Source organism: Silurus aristotelis (assembly GCF_946808225.1).
Source record: "Silurus aristotelis genome assembly, chromosome: 1".
Taxonomy (NCBI): domain Eukaryota; kingdom Metazoa; phylum Chordata; class Actinopteri; order Siluriformes; family Siluridae; genus Silurus; species Silurus aristotelis.
The window spans coordinates 9,541,596-9,555,926 of NC_139574.1; the positions used below are offsets into that span (position 1 = coordinate 9,541,596).

Consider the following 14,331-nt stretch of genomic DNA (forward strand, 5'->3'; position numbering starts at 1 on the left):
TCTTCTCCATACTCTTTATTTTCCTAGAATTATGGTACAAGTTAATTTTGGTTGTATCTATAATAATTTTTTTACAGAATGGGCAGGATTTTTTTTCCAGATGTTTTCTTGTAGTGTAATCTGACCTTTCTGTTCTTGAGTGTTAACAGTGGTGTGAATCTTAAAATATAATTATGTTGTATTAATTTGCATAAAGGTATCTCATTGATTGTAGACTTTGCCAATGATACACCTACATTCTAAAGATTGTTCTGGATTTGGCTAGATGTTGTAAAGAGTTTTTTTCTTTTCCAGAAAATGTATTCTGCAATCTTCCAATTTAGTTGTTACTATGAATCCTCAAATTGTTGATTTTTTTTAACTATCTCTATGATAGCTCCTATGAGCTCTATTTAGAGGTTTTTAAGCATAATGACAGCCTCCTTCAATTACATCAACTCCTCACTGGACTGCATAGAAAGAGTTCTCATGAACAGCTACCTTTGAAACAGCTTATCAGTCATAAAATGATTAGATCAGTGTAGGGTTTGAGTTTGAAGTATTGTACACTAATTCAGAAAGTTCACTTATTCAGAAACTACTACATATATAATATCAAGTGTTTTATTGATATTAATAACAGGATAGGTACGTAGATAAAAGAAGGAGGAATATAAATCTCCTCAACCCAATTGCATTTATTTGGGTGAATAGCTACAGATCCAGAGCAGAACTAGCCATGAGTCCTTGTGGATCCAGGTTTTGATTTATGTGCTCTGTTGTCATCCATCAAGAACATATCCTTATGATAATTAAATAGGTCAAGTATTAAGCTAAACCTCTGTTAGAGGGGATTTAGTATAATTAATCCCACTCAATTAAGTGAAATTATCTTTTAATTCAAATGCTTGGTGAAAAGCTAATGTTCTCAGCCAGTGACTCACTGTTCCCCTATGTTTGCTGGCCGGGTATTTGTCCCTCAAATCCACTAGGACATTACCACTCAGAGACTTATGATCGGTTCAGTCATAATTTTTTTTCCTGCGTGCATTTCCCCTGATGTGTGTAAACTGAACAACAATGGAAATAAAGTGCAAAAGCGGAGAAAGTATTAAAAAATATATACCTTTTCCTGACATATTCATATTTTTCAAGTGTTTGAAAAAAGATTAATTATGTGTTTAAAGATTAAGAAGTTTACATTCCAAAATGGATTGTTTTTAAGGATGTTTTAATCCAAAAGTGTTTTTTTTTTTTTCTCCAAAATGAAACCTTGGCTAAAAGATAGTTAATGGTCCCTTTATACTTCAGTGGACAAATCTTCTTCTTCTTTTTCTTCTTCTTGCGGCTGCTCCCATTAGGGGTCGCCACAGCGGATCATCCGTCTCCACAACACGCTGTCCTCTACATCTTCCTCTTTCACACCAACTACCTGCATGTCTTCCCTCACCACATCCATGAACCTCATCTTTGGCCTTCCTCTTTTCCTCCTTCCTGGTGGCTCCATCCTCAGCATTCTTCTACCAATATAACTCTTGTCCCTCCTCTGCACATGTCCAAACCATCTCAATCTCGCCTCACTCACCTTGTCACCAAAACGTCCTACATGCGCTGTAATAATAAACTCGTTTCTAATCTTGTCCATCCTCGTCACTGCCAACGAAAACCTCAACATCTTACTACAGTGGACAAATATTGGTTTATATTAGCTTGTTAGGCTACATGTGCAACCCTGCAACTCCATGTATTCATTTTGTTGTAGGTTACTCATACACACACTTGCTATTGGTGTCCCAAACACTTTGATGGTTCGTACCTATATTTTATCTGTGCATATATATAAAGCAACAGAAATGTTATTTACCAATCTATCATCATCGCTATATGAAAGAAGTTATTAAAGTATACAACAACGATTTTACAGTTGTTTAATTTTTATTATTTTGGGGTTTTATATTGCTATTTATGTGATACATAAGCAGCTAACGAAACTGTTAAGTAGTTTCACCATATGCTATAATACAAATGAATGCACAATAATTTAAGGTTATTTTTAAGAAAACTGGAGAAAATTCCTTGGTTCTTTTTATGTTCTCATTTCTCCACATGTCTGTAGATGAACGCCACAGAGCTGCTTTAAAGAAACATTGAGTTATTAACTTCACTTTTATTCAGCTCTTTATTCACATCTAACTTGCAGAACATTCAAACAACTGAAGGTGAAATGATCTCCTAAATCTGGAAGGATTCATAATGGATTTAATGCCAGTGCATTAGGGGTCTAAATACAGAAATGATCATACAGCCTGAGTACAAAACACGTAAATGCAGAAGCTTAAAAAAGCAAGGACAAATACAAAGGCAAAAAGTGCAAAAAGTAAATGAAGAGAAATCCAATAATATTTGTCCTACTTCATCATACAACTGCAATACCAACAACTAGAGTATTATATACTATAGACTTAAAGATCTATTATGAAACGGCATAGCATGTGCTTTTATAACTCACTAATCAGTGTGTAACATAAAGTCCTGCCGGCCAATTTCTGCCCACTGCTGAATAAAAACTAAATTGTAAAAAAATCTAAATTATATTTTTTTATTAATCTAGGTGTTCTAGAGGTCTGTAGCCCTCAATTCAGGGAGTAGATTTATAAAAATCTAATTCAATATTGTGGGAACAACTAATTGCAAAGAACAATTTATATAGTCTGTACCTCTTCAGAATCGATAAGGTAAACCAGACTCATTCTGTATTGTGTAAAAACTATTCACTAATCAAATATGATCTGTTTCATTGAGCAATCTGTTTTTAGAAGACTGTCAGAGGTATTGCTCTGAAGTAATAAAACTTTAGCTTTTTTTTTTTCTCAGCTAAGCCAGTGCTGATTAAGAGCTACAACTGAAGTTTATAAAGAAAATAGAATAAGAGCTGATTAAAAAACTGCTACAGAGGGAGATTCTGAATGTGTGCTTATTTTGTAGACTGGATTCTTTGATGAATATATATTAAAAAAAAAGATAAAAAAATTAGGACCAGATTTCAATCCCATGATTCAAAATGTTTTGTGGTGCTTGTGTCTTTCTTTTACATGTGCAGTCAAGACAGATCAGCTCCAGACAATCAAGCGTGAGCTGACTCAGATCAAGCTGAAGATCGACTCTCTCCTGGGCCGCCTGGAGAAGATAGAGAAGCAGCATAGAGCCGAGGCGGGTAATGCGGGGAGTTGGGGACCTACCAGAGACAAACAGGAGTTGCTCAGGGAGGAGGGGAGTAAATGAAGATCACATATAAACTATCAATCTCTCTGACAGGCCAGGAGATATCAGGCCCAAGCTCTCTGTCATAATGCTGCTTATGTGACAACATGGTGATATAAGAGAGCTTTTTTTTATTTATAAACAGTCAAAAGCATAGAACATATGACAGAACAGGCAAAAGGCTTTATACATTCTTATACATCCAGAAATCCAAAGTATTTTTTAAGAAAACATTACTTCTTGTGCCAAATTTATATATTATACATATATATTTATCCATAGATTATTCTAGTTTCAGAAGCTGCTGCTCACATACAACAGTCTCTGGAGTGTGGTGTAAAAAACAACATCTTTTGAGTCCAGGGTCTGCAGGCTGAAACACTTTGTTAATGAGTGAGTTTAGAGGAAAATGACCAGACTGCTCTGAGCTGACAGGAAATCTATAGTAAATCAGATAATTACTCTTTACAGCAATGGTGAGCAGAAAAGCTCTTTAGAATGCACAACACATCAAACCTTGAGCTGGCTGAGCCACAACGGCACAAGGTTACATTATATCAAATACATTTCAATTTATTTTTATTTGTATAGCGCATATAAACAATGTATATTGTCTCAAATCAGCGTTACAGTGATAAAGAGGACATAAAGTTGTATAAAAGAGCGTATAATTTTAGTGCCTATAAGTTTGATAATACTTCAGGTTCCACTCCTATTAGCCAAGAATCTGAGGCTATCATGAGCACAGACTAATCCAAATGGTGATTTATTCTTTTCTGTAACACATCTATTTTTATAAGTCTACAGCTCATATCAATCTGGCCATTTACTCTGACCTCTCTTCTTTACATGGTGTTTTCACTCTCAGAACTGTTCCTCACTTAATATTTTTTTTTTTGTACTGTTTTTTTTACACATTCGGTGTAAATTCTAGAGTTGTGTGTGAAAATCCCAGAAGATCTGCATTTTCTTTAATACCAAAATCTGGCAACCATCTAACGTGAAATTCAGAAAGATTAGATTTCCCCCCAAATTCTGATGTTTAATGTGAACATAAACTAAAGGCTCTTCTATAAGATTTTATTCAATTAAATACATTTTCATTTGTATAGCACTTTTATCATTAAACATTGTCTCAAAGCAGCTTTACACAGATAATCTGGTAATAAGAAAAAATGAATAAGATGTTCTTTATAAGTGTAAGTTTGTCCCTTTTATGCATTGTACACATATATGATTGAGTGGATAACCGCCTAAAAGCGCAGGTGTAATGGAGTTTCTTTGACAGTACGTGTATATAAATGTATACATGGAAAGAAATACACTAGAATATGTTAATATGCATGCATTATACATTATTTTGGCAACGGCCACAATGTTTAAGGAAATTTAGATATAATTACACTGATTAAATACTTGAACTTTATTTACATTTAATTTTCAAATTAGCCTGAAATGGAGTGATGCTATAGAATAGATAAAAGTATTCCAAGTGTTCCAGACATATTTTAGGATACCACACTGGGTATTAGAGCCAATTAAGACATGCAAATTAGATATTTTATTATTTATATAAATTATTTAGCTAAAGGCAGCTCATTAGACCAGAGACTGGATATAGGGCTAGAGCCATTAGGTGAGAAATTTGAGTTTTTTGTAGATTTTTCATTAGTGAACTCACTTCAAATTCAAATGTCACACAGAGTCCATGGCTCTGATGGTAATTAGATGCACCAGTAAAAAACAAAATATAGAGAACCTAAGGATAAACCTTTAGGAAAAAACTTAGAAGGATACATTTCTGAATTTAAAATGTATTTTTTAATCTATTCTGTGGCGTGACAATGTGCATTGTTAAACGTGCTATACGGACTAAATTAATTAGAAACACTTTCAATTTATAGTCATAAATTATTACTGATTGCACACTGAAAGGAAAATGAATATTATGTAACTTTACCTTTTATCAGCTGAATACCTTGACTTTAGAAGAAGCCACTTTTCTATGTAATCCTCTGAATGATGAGAAAACTAAAAGAATTCTAAAAGGATTATTCAATTTCAGTTTGGCAACAACTAAATGACTAATGATTCATTAGTCAGAAGGTTCAAAAGCCATTTCTTTTTTTTTTTTTTTTTGTTGCATAATTTAGAGTGGGAACCAGTTATTAAATCCAGATAGTTTCTGACAGTTTGTTTGAATAATATATTCACCCTGAAACACATTTTTGACAATGTAAATACTAAAATATTGTGAAATGGTAAATAAGGTTATTAGTAAATGCATTTATATTAAATATTGCTATTATCAATCATGCATGATTTTTTATTTGGTATAATTATTTATTATTGCAATAACATTAAAACCTCACCTTGACAGCTGTAATGGAATAGCCTTTATTTGTCAAATATACATTACAGCACAGTGAAATACTTTTTTTTTCCACATAACCCAGCTTGTTCGGAAGAGCTCAGGGTCAGCCATGATACATTGCCCCTGGAGCACAGAGGGTTAAGGGCCCTGCCCCCTGAACTTCTAACCACTGTGTCTTAACCACTGAGCAACCACTGTAACTACTGTAAATGAATGCTTGGCTATTATACCTTGGACAAATTATCTGTAAAGACCTCATTAACTTAAATATAAAACCAGAGTTTAAAAGAAAACCAGTCAAACATTTAGATTGCTTGTGACTGAACAAGCACTAATCTCCACATCCTCACTCTTAAATCTAATGGAACATTTTTCCAGAAGAGTGGAAGTTGTTATAACAGCAAATGGGGACTAAATGTGAAAGGGAATGTTAAAATAGTAAGAAATCTAAGTAGAAATCTTAGGGTCAGTTGTCCACAAACAAACCACACAAACATGGAGTTTATATTAATACTATTAAATGTTCATTCTTGCTTTCTTCTTATGTATGTATTTCTATAGTAATTTAAATTGATTTTTATTGTCTCTCATTGGGCTCAAACGATTCTTCGAGTAACTTGAGTAATTAGAATACAAAAAAAGCATTTTGAGGGAAATAATTTGCCTTGATGCTTTGTTTAATCCATTTAACTACAAACGGAGCACTGTGTTTCCACACGGACCATTATTACTGATCACCACCCGCTAAACTCTGGACTTCACTGAGGTCTCATTTATAAACTTTCCACGCAAAGGTTGTGCATTTTGAAATCATATGGCAATTAAATGCACCAAATTGGTTTCGTTTTCACGGATTGCAATCTAAAAATTTGGAACAAATTTTAATACAAGAATACAATTTTTCTAAAAAGAAAAAAAATTACTTGTTCATTTAAAGAGACCTGTCTTGTTTTCTGTTGTTCATTTAGTATTGCTCCTATAATGAAGAAAAAGTACTAGTCCCATTAATCGATGGACTAATCGGTCCAATACTCTATTACTAAAATAATCGATAGCCCTAGTCTTTTTAATTCTGCCTAAAATTAAGTTTGAATCACCTAAAACACCTTGACGCAATTGTTTGGCCATTTTCACACATGTACACAGAACATTTTAATAATCAGAATGCACTAGATAGCAAATCAAGTTAAGCACCTTCTTAAGTATATTCTAAATATGGAGAACGTTCCCGGCGCACAGATTGCAGCAACATGACTTCCCAAAACTGAACATGATCCATAGTGCAGAGAGAACACTAGAAATCAGACTTTTTAAAAGTTGCCCAGGGGTCTTTAATATATGGAGTCTCTACAAAGCAGAGTTTTATATGTCATGTCTCTACAGGCTAATTAGCAGTTTTGCACATAGGGTCCTTCATCTCCTTTTGATTGATATCTCATTTTTTGTGACAGCATGTCACTGAGTCTCTGTCAGCATTTGTCCTTTTGGCTTTTCCTCATTCTATGCCCTTCTCTCTTTCTTCATCTCTCTCTATCTCTGTCAGAGGCTCAGAGGAAATATGAGGATAACTGTGACTCGCTACATGAGGAGTCTGTGTCAGAGACAGCCGAGAACTCGGCTGAGGAGGCAGGCGAAGGGACGCTAGACGCAGAGGCCGGAGAGATGACTGACGGTGGAGAGGACGACTACGACGAGGAGGGCAGCACTGATCTGGTACGGTCGGCTCCTTGGAGGGCAGTGAGATAGTACAGGCCTTGTCACAGGTGACAGGAGCGAGTCTTCACTCCCTCCCCTCTATTAACGCATAATGCAGTGGAATTATTCATGGCTGTAGATCTGAGGGCCGTGTCAGAGATGTGTCACGTCTATCAATGCCCCTTGCCACTTACAGTAATTAAAAGCGAGTGCAAAGTGCAGTCCGACTGCATTGAGAGCGAGAGAAACAGATAGGGTGGCTGTGATGTGGAGATGCTGTCGTTAAATGGAGGAAATGAGCCAGAGAGTGTGCAAGGGAGGGAGCGGCTAAGCTTCTAAGCGAACACGCAGATGTTGTACCCATGAAAGCAGCCATGCACACATATTTAGTGTCTAATATATCACATATTTCACAGCTTTTAAAGATGATATCTTTGAAAACACTAATAGAGTTTTTTCTAGTCTTCTTCATTTGGGCTAATTGAGCGTCAGCAGGCTGCATAAAGTTGGAGAAACTCAGAGACGTGACTCTGCCTGTCTCTGAATCTCATATTCACTCACCTACTTCAGAGGAATAATAACTGTCTCGCCTGGGGTTCATCTGTGGTTCAGTGAAGCCACATACTCTGTTATATTTATTAGCCCATTTAAAGGGCAGCCTGAATGAATCACGAGTGGTATGAACACTTCCCTCCCCAATGAAAGATAATATTTTTCAGAAGCAGACTGGTCCCTCAGACAATCATCCTCTGCCAAGGTCACAGTCATCACAGATAACAAATGGACCGAAGGGGGATGTCTACTTTCCTTTAAGCTGGCAAAAGGCTTGTCTGTGCAATAATAGAAGAGTAAGATGGGTTCATAATTTATTGTATTATTATTTTTCAGATAGAGAACCATGTGTCTGACATTGACAACTAAAGGTAAGATTATTGCATCCATGAATATTGTATATTTTCATTCTGAGCACATGGGATTTTTAAATCCATATTGGATTTTCTTAATGAAAACAATATGATCAAATTGTTTGGTCAATAAAACCTGCTGTATTTAAAGAATATGTGCAATCCTTATTAGCCAGGCTCCAACATTTTCTGTCCTGCATATTAACATTTGTAATCAAATATTTAACAGGTTATTTAATATTGTACATTTGACAAAAAAAACATGTATGCAAAATCTTTTTTCTTTTGCCAGGCTGTGTCAAATGGGAAATCAACGCTGCTTTGTCACTGCAGTGTCAGGAGGAAGGAAGGATGACATTAAACTATGGGGAAAGCTTCAAAAACCGGGGAAAAGAAAAAAGAACTGATAACTTTTAGAGAGCCAGTGAGAGCAGGCGTATGATGTGTCGTGGTGAGTGGTGCACTCATGGACAAATCTCTCACGGCCAGTCGTTATCAATCGCTCAGCGTTTTAATGGTCTTCTTTTGATCATTTTGAATTATTCATTCGTTCAGAGGATGGAGCTTAACATTGCTTGTATAGAGTGAAAATAAAAATGAACTGGTTTCACACATTTTATGATTTGTTGTGGCAGAATCTTCTCTGTTTGTAATGTTCCAGCTTGAAAATTCCAGCTTGTTTTATTTCCATTAAATGTCTGACTGAACTCAGCTTTGTTTTATCTGTGTGATAATCCATGTAAATATAGTGGCGTTCGTGCGGAAAAAAAGGAATATAGTGTTAAAGAGAATACAGTGCTGTTAGTAAGACTGAAGAAGATTTATTAGTTGTTCATTACCTCATGCTTTTCTTTCAGTCGATTTTTCCATTCTGCAGTGGAGTGAAGCAGATGCTGCTGTAGCGGCTGTGGATTCCCTCCGGCAAACACTGCCATGTGTCTGTTTGCAGTCATACTCATCTCTTCCTCTCTCTCTCTCTCTCTCTCTCTCTCTCTCTCTCTCTCTCTCTCTCTCTCTCTCTCTCTTTCCAACTCTACTTCCCCATTTGTTCTTCTCTCATTTCACCCTCCCTCCATCTCTCTATCTTGCCATTTTTCCATCCTTCGCATCAGCCCCCGATCTCATTCTCAATACTTTTCTTTAGCTTTACGCAGTGCTGCGTAATAATCGCCTCAGGTGTGCCGTCCATAGCAATGGTGATAATATTTGCTTAAATGTTCTACAGTTCACACCCCATTAATTCAGTGATGTACAAACATTTGGTTGCTTTCATGAACCAGTACTGCATCTACCCCCTAAATGACAAGTCCCTGTTTGTTCAGTCCAGAAAACTAGCCCAAAGACTTTCAGCACTGTACTGCCATATCATGTCTATGGATTGGCCATATCTGTCTTGAGAAATATCACTAAATTAACTAGCATCTGCTTCGTGTTTCTACTTTTCTCCAAGTGAGACTTGTGTTACTATGTTTTTGTGTCATTGTAGCTTTCTTTCTTATGCACACATGTTCTGTGTTAGAAGAGTCCATATCCAAACTTCAGATATGTTTATACACATATATTTCCACATATAGCATGTTTAATGGATGATAAACTGCAGTTACTCCAAATTTTTGTTAGATTTGTCTCAGTTACACATCATTGAAAATGGACTCTATTTTTGTATGGCAAGTTTTGATGGGTTTGGAAAGTCTGACTTCTTCTTATATTTTTCAAAAAAAAAATTTATTTAGTGTCCCTGCATCTGAAGTCTGTATAAAGTACTCTCAGAGGAATAGAAAATATGAGGAAACATATAATGAACGGATAAAAAAAAATAAAACATGATTCCCAACATCATATTATTTGCACTGTGGGCAACATGTGTATATCAAGGTATTTTTTGTTTGTTTGTTTGTTTGTTTGTTTGTTTGTTTGTTTGTTTGTTTGTTTGTTTTTCTAATATACCATTTCAAATAATTAGCTATTGTATACAGTCTATGATCAAAAATCGGCCCAAGGACACGATCCATTGAATAAAAACATGTATAGAAATGTATACTATTTGTAAAGCTATTTTTTATGATGAGCATGTTGTTTATTTTAATGTCATTTTTGTTTCAATTCAGTTGTTGCATTTATTGTATGGCTTTAGACTCCATTGCATAGAGAAAGAGCATTATTAAAATCAGTGTATGTGATGTGATCTTCTGTGGGATTATTTATTTCGTCATTAAGAGTAATGAATCGCACTACACATTTGCCATGGAATGCTAAATGTCAAAAGACAGTTGCTAGTTTTAAGGCTCAAGTTTGGACAGTCTGGCACAACATCTGTGTGCAAGATTGGACATGACAGGAATGAAAAATATGCTCTTATTTGAAAGAATAAATAGTCAATCAAAATATATACTGTAGAGATTCTAAAACTATTTATAGCCTATGGTTTTGGACTCAGTCTTTTCCGATATTTGAAATATATTGTTTTTGGAATTGTAAGTCAAGCATTATTACCCTTAAAAAAGTCTATAACAATAATAATAAGTAACATAATAATAATAATTAGTAATGAATGAAACCCTATATAACACATTGAGTATGAACTGAATTAGAACCCTGTCTAAAGTGGCTGAAGTAGACCCTTGGCAATGACATGGTCACCATTCATGATTAGAAAACATCAGATAATTCATCAGACAATGTATTCACAACAGATAGTAAACATAATATATGCAATTCATCACCATAAAATGCAGCAGGCTGAGGTTAATGAGGGCCAATGACCGAAACACAGGTAATTGGTTCACTGTATTCATTTTACCCTCACGTCCGCAACACCAGCAAGCACAGCTGCTTCAGTTTCACCATCGTTCGGGAGGTAATCAGTCTGAGTAAATTCCCATAGGCCATTAAAATGGCTAATTAGATTAGTGTTACAACAGTTTTATTGTTCTTCATTTTAAGGAACATGAATAGTCAATAATCAGTAATTATATATATATTGGGATTTATAGTGGCATAAAAACGGATTGATTATTGTTTGGTGACAGAAACAATCTATTGAGTCAATGATGTACCTCAGGATTCAGGCTTGCATTCATTTCAGTACAGTTCAGTTTATTGCCAGTGGATATCTTTGTAAGTGGAAAGTTCACATGTATATAAAATTCAGTGTTTGGAAAGCGAAAGTACAAAATGCAAGTATACAAATCTTCTATATATCTCCTATTCAGTTCATTCTGTTAATTATTTTTTAAATACTGTAACTAAAAGTCAGTTATTGCAAAGTGATATTGATTTGCTTTGGGGAAATATTTTTATGAAAAAAAAAAATCATAAATGTTTGGTAGAGCCAATACTTTCTGCAATTACAGTTTTAGGTCTTTTAGAATATGTATGTACTTTGCACACAGTGGTAAACTGATTTTGTCCTATTCTTTTTAGAAGGTTTGCTCCTGGTTGTTCAGGTTGGTTGGATGACACTTGTAGACTGCAAAATTAGAATAGTGCCTGATTCCCATTTGGATTGAAACCAGTCAGGGCCACTTTAAGGTCACGTTCACCATCTTGGCATTGTGCTTAGAATAAATTTCTTGCTTAAAGATTAATTTCCTCCTTAGCTTCAGTTTTTTTTTAACAGACTAAAGACATTCTTTTGCAGTATTTCTCTTTTCCCCTATCAATTCTTCTTTTAGTCCCTAATAAAGAGAAGCATCCCCTTAGCATGATGCTTTCACCACTATGCTTAACGGTAGGGATGGTGTGTCTTGAGACATGGGAAGTTGTAGGATTTTGTACACATATCGCATTTGTGTTTTGGGCAAAACTCTGTGTTGGTCTTATCTGACCACAAAACCTTTTCACACCTCACAGCTGGGTCACTCTCATGCTTTTATACTTTTTGAGTAACCCCACTTTTCTTGCCACCCTCCCATGCAAGCCAGTATTATGCAGTGCTCTTGATATGTTTGACTGGTGGCTATTACTCCACTTCCAGCCACTGAACTCTGTAGCTCCTTCAAAGTGATTGTTAGCCTCTCTTTGGCTTCTCTCATAAGCCTCCTTCAAGTTTTAATGGGGCCTTTTCTTTTCTTGGCACTGCCTGGGTGGTGTGATGCAGTTTCCACGGTCTGATTATTGATCATACTCTTGGATGCTATTTTCAACATTTTCCCTAATCTCTGCTTTTGATTTGCTTATTCTTTAACCTCTTTAGAATGCTCTTTGTTCTTTATTTACTTCAGATTCACAGAGAAGATAAGATAAAGATAAAATTAAGCTAAAGCAAGGCAAGGCAAGGTAAGTTAAAGCAAGGTAAGTTAAAGTAAGGTAAGGTAAGGTAAAATTAAGGTAAGGTAAGGTAAGATAAGACAATCACACTGTTGTTAATAATTGGATGTGTGATTGTTTACACATTGTGTATGTAATAGTTCATTCAACAATATACAATTTATTCCATGATATAGCCACTTTGTATATACCTTAATTGTGTAGTGTCATACTTATATATTGTATATGTAATGTTATAGTTACTAAAAATTATCTAATATATAGTAATAATAATAATATAATGTATATTAAATCAAATATAAAATAAATCATATTTGTATAGTTCCTATGTACTATATACAAACCCGATTCCAAAAATGTTGGGACACAAATTGTGAAAAAAAAACATAGTGCAATGATGTGGAAGTTTTTAATTTTAATATTTTATTCAGAATACAACATAGATGACATATCAAATGTTTAAACTGAGAAAATGTATCATTTTAAGGGAAAAATAAGTTGATTTTAAATTTCATGGCATCAACACATCTCAAAAAAGATGGGACAAGACCATGTTTACCACTGTGTGGCGTCCCCTCTTCTTTTTATAACAGTCTGCAAACGTCTGGGGACTGAGGAGACAAGTTGCTTAAGTTTAGAAATAGGACTGTTGTCCCATTCTTGTCTAATACAGGCTTCTAGTTGCTTAAATGTCTCAGGTCTTCTTTCTCGCATCTTCCTCTTTATGATGCGCCAAATGTTTTCTATGGGTGAAAGAACTGGACTGCAGGCTGGCCATTTCAGTACCCGGATCCTTCTTCTATGCAGCCATGATGTTGTAATTGATGCAGTATGTGTCTGGCATTGTTATGTTGGCTGTAGGCAAGGTCCACACGATGCGATAGAGTTCTGGAAGACCTCCTAGCATAACGTGCAATAACAGACAACGCCCTGAGGGACAGAGGGCCTTAAATAGGCGCTCTCACCGCTGCAGCCCGGGTTCGATCCCCGGTCAGGGAACCAACCCCAGCCAGTAGGGTTGCACAAGCCAGTGCACTCTTAGTGCCGGTCCCAAGCCCGGATAAATGGGGAGGGTTGCGTTAGGAAGTGATCCGCTGTGGTGACCCCTAATGGGAGACGCCGAAAGAAAGAGTTTTGGCCGGCAACGGCGAATGGCATGGTGGATTGTGTTCACCGACAATGTTTTCTGGAAGTATTCCTGAGCCCATGTTGTGATTTCCATTACAGTAGCATTCCTGTATGTGATGCAGTGCTGTCTAAGGGCCCGAAGATCACAAGCATCCAGTGTGGTTTTTCGGCCTTGACCCTTACGCACAAAGATTGTTCCAGATTCTCCGAATCTTTGGATGATATTATGCACTGTAGATGATGATAACTTCAAACTCTTTGCAATTTTTCTCTGAAAAACTCCTTTCTGATATTGCTCCCCTATTTTTCGCTGCAGCATTGGGGGAATTGGTGATCCTCTGGCCATCTTGGCCTGAGAGACACTGCTACTCTGAGAGGCTCTTTATATACCCAATTATGTTGCCAATTGACCTAATAAGTTGCAAATTGGTCCTCCAGCTGTTCCTTATATGTACATTTAACTTTTCCAGCCTCTTAATGCTTCCTGTCCCAACTTCTTTGGAATGTGTAGCTTTCATGAAATCCAAAATGAGCCAATATTTGGCACGACATTTCAAAATGTCTCACTTTCAACATTTGATGTTTTATATATGTTCTATTGTGAATAAAATATAAGTTTATGAGATTTGTAAATTATTGCTTTCCTTTTTTATTCACAATTTGTACAGTGTCCCAACTTTTTTTGAAATCGGGTTTGTAGCTTAGTTAGTTAGTATTCTT

At 35.8% G+C, this 14,331-nt stretch overlaps 1 protein-coding gene across 7 annotated transcripts in view; it reads left to right on the top strand.

Annotated features, from left to right (window-relative positions):
* The window catches only part of LOC310729936 (RNA-binding Raly-like protein), a 204,882-nt gene extending 194,488 nt beyond the window's left edge, over positions 1 to 10,394 (top strand). For all 7 annotated transcript variants that reach the window (XM_083548613.1, XM_083548610.1, XM_083548608.1 and 4 more), the window contains 4 exons: positions 3,080 to 3,193; positions 7,158 to 7,327; positions 8,198 to 8,232; positions 8,507 to 10,394. In XM_083548613.1, the coding sequence (XP_083404739.1) occupies positions 3,080 to 3,193; positions 7,158 to 7,327; positions 8,198 to 8,230 (317 nt within the window). In that variant the 3' untranslated portion in view covers positions 8,231 to 8,232; positions 8,507 to 10,394. The remainder of the gene's footprint in view (positions 1 to 3,079; positions 3,194 to 7,157; positions 7,328 to 8,197; positions 8,233 to 8,506) is intronic.
* The last annotated feature ends 3,937 nt before the right edge of the window (positions 10,395 to 14,331 follow it).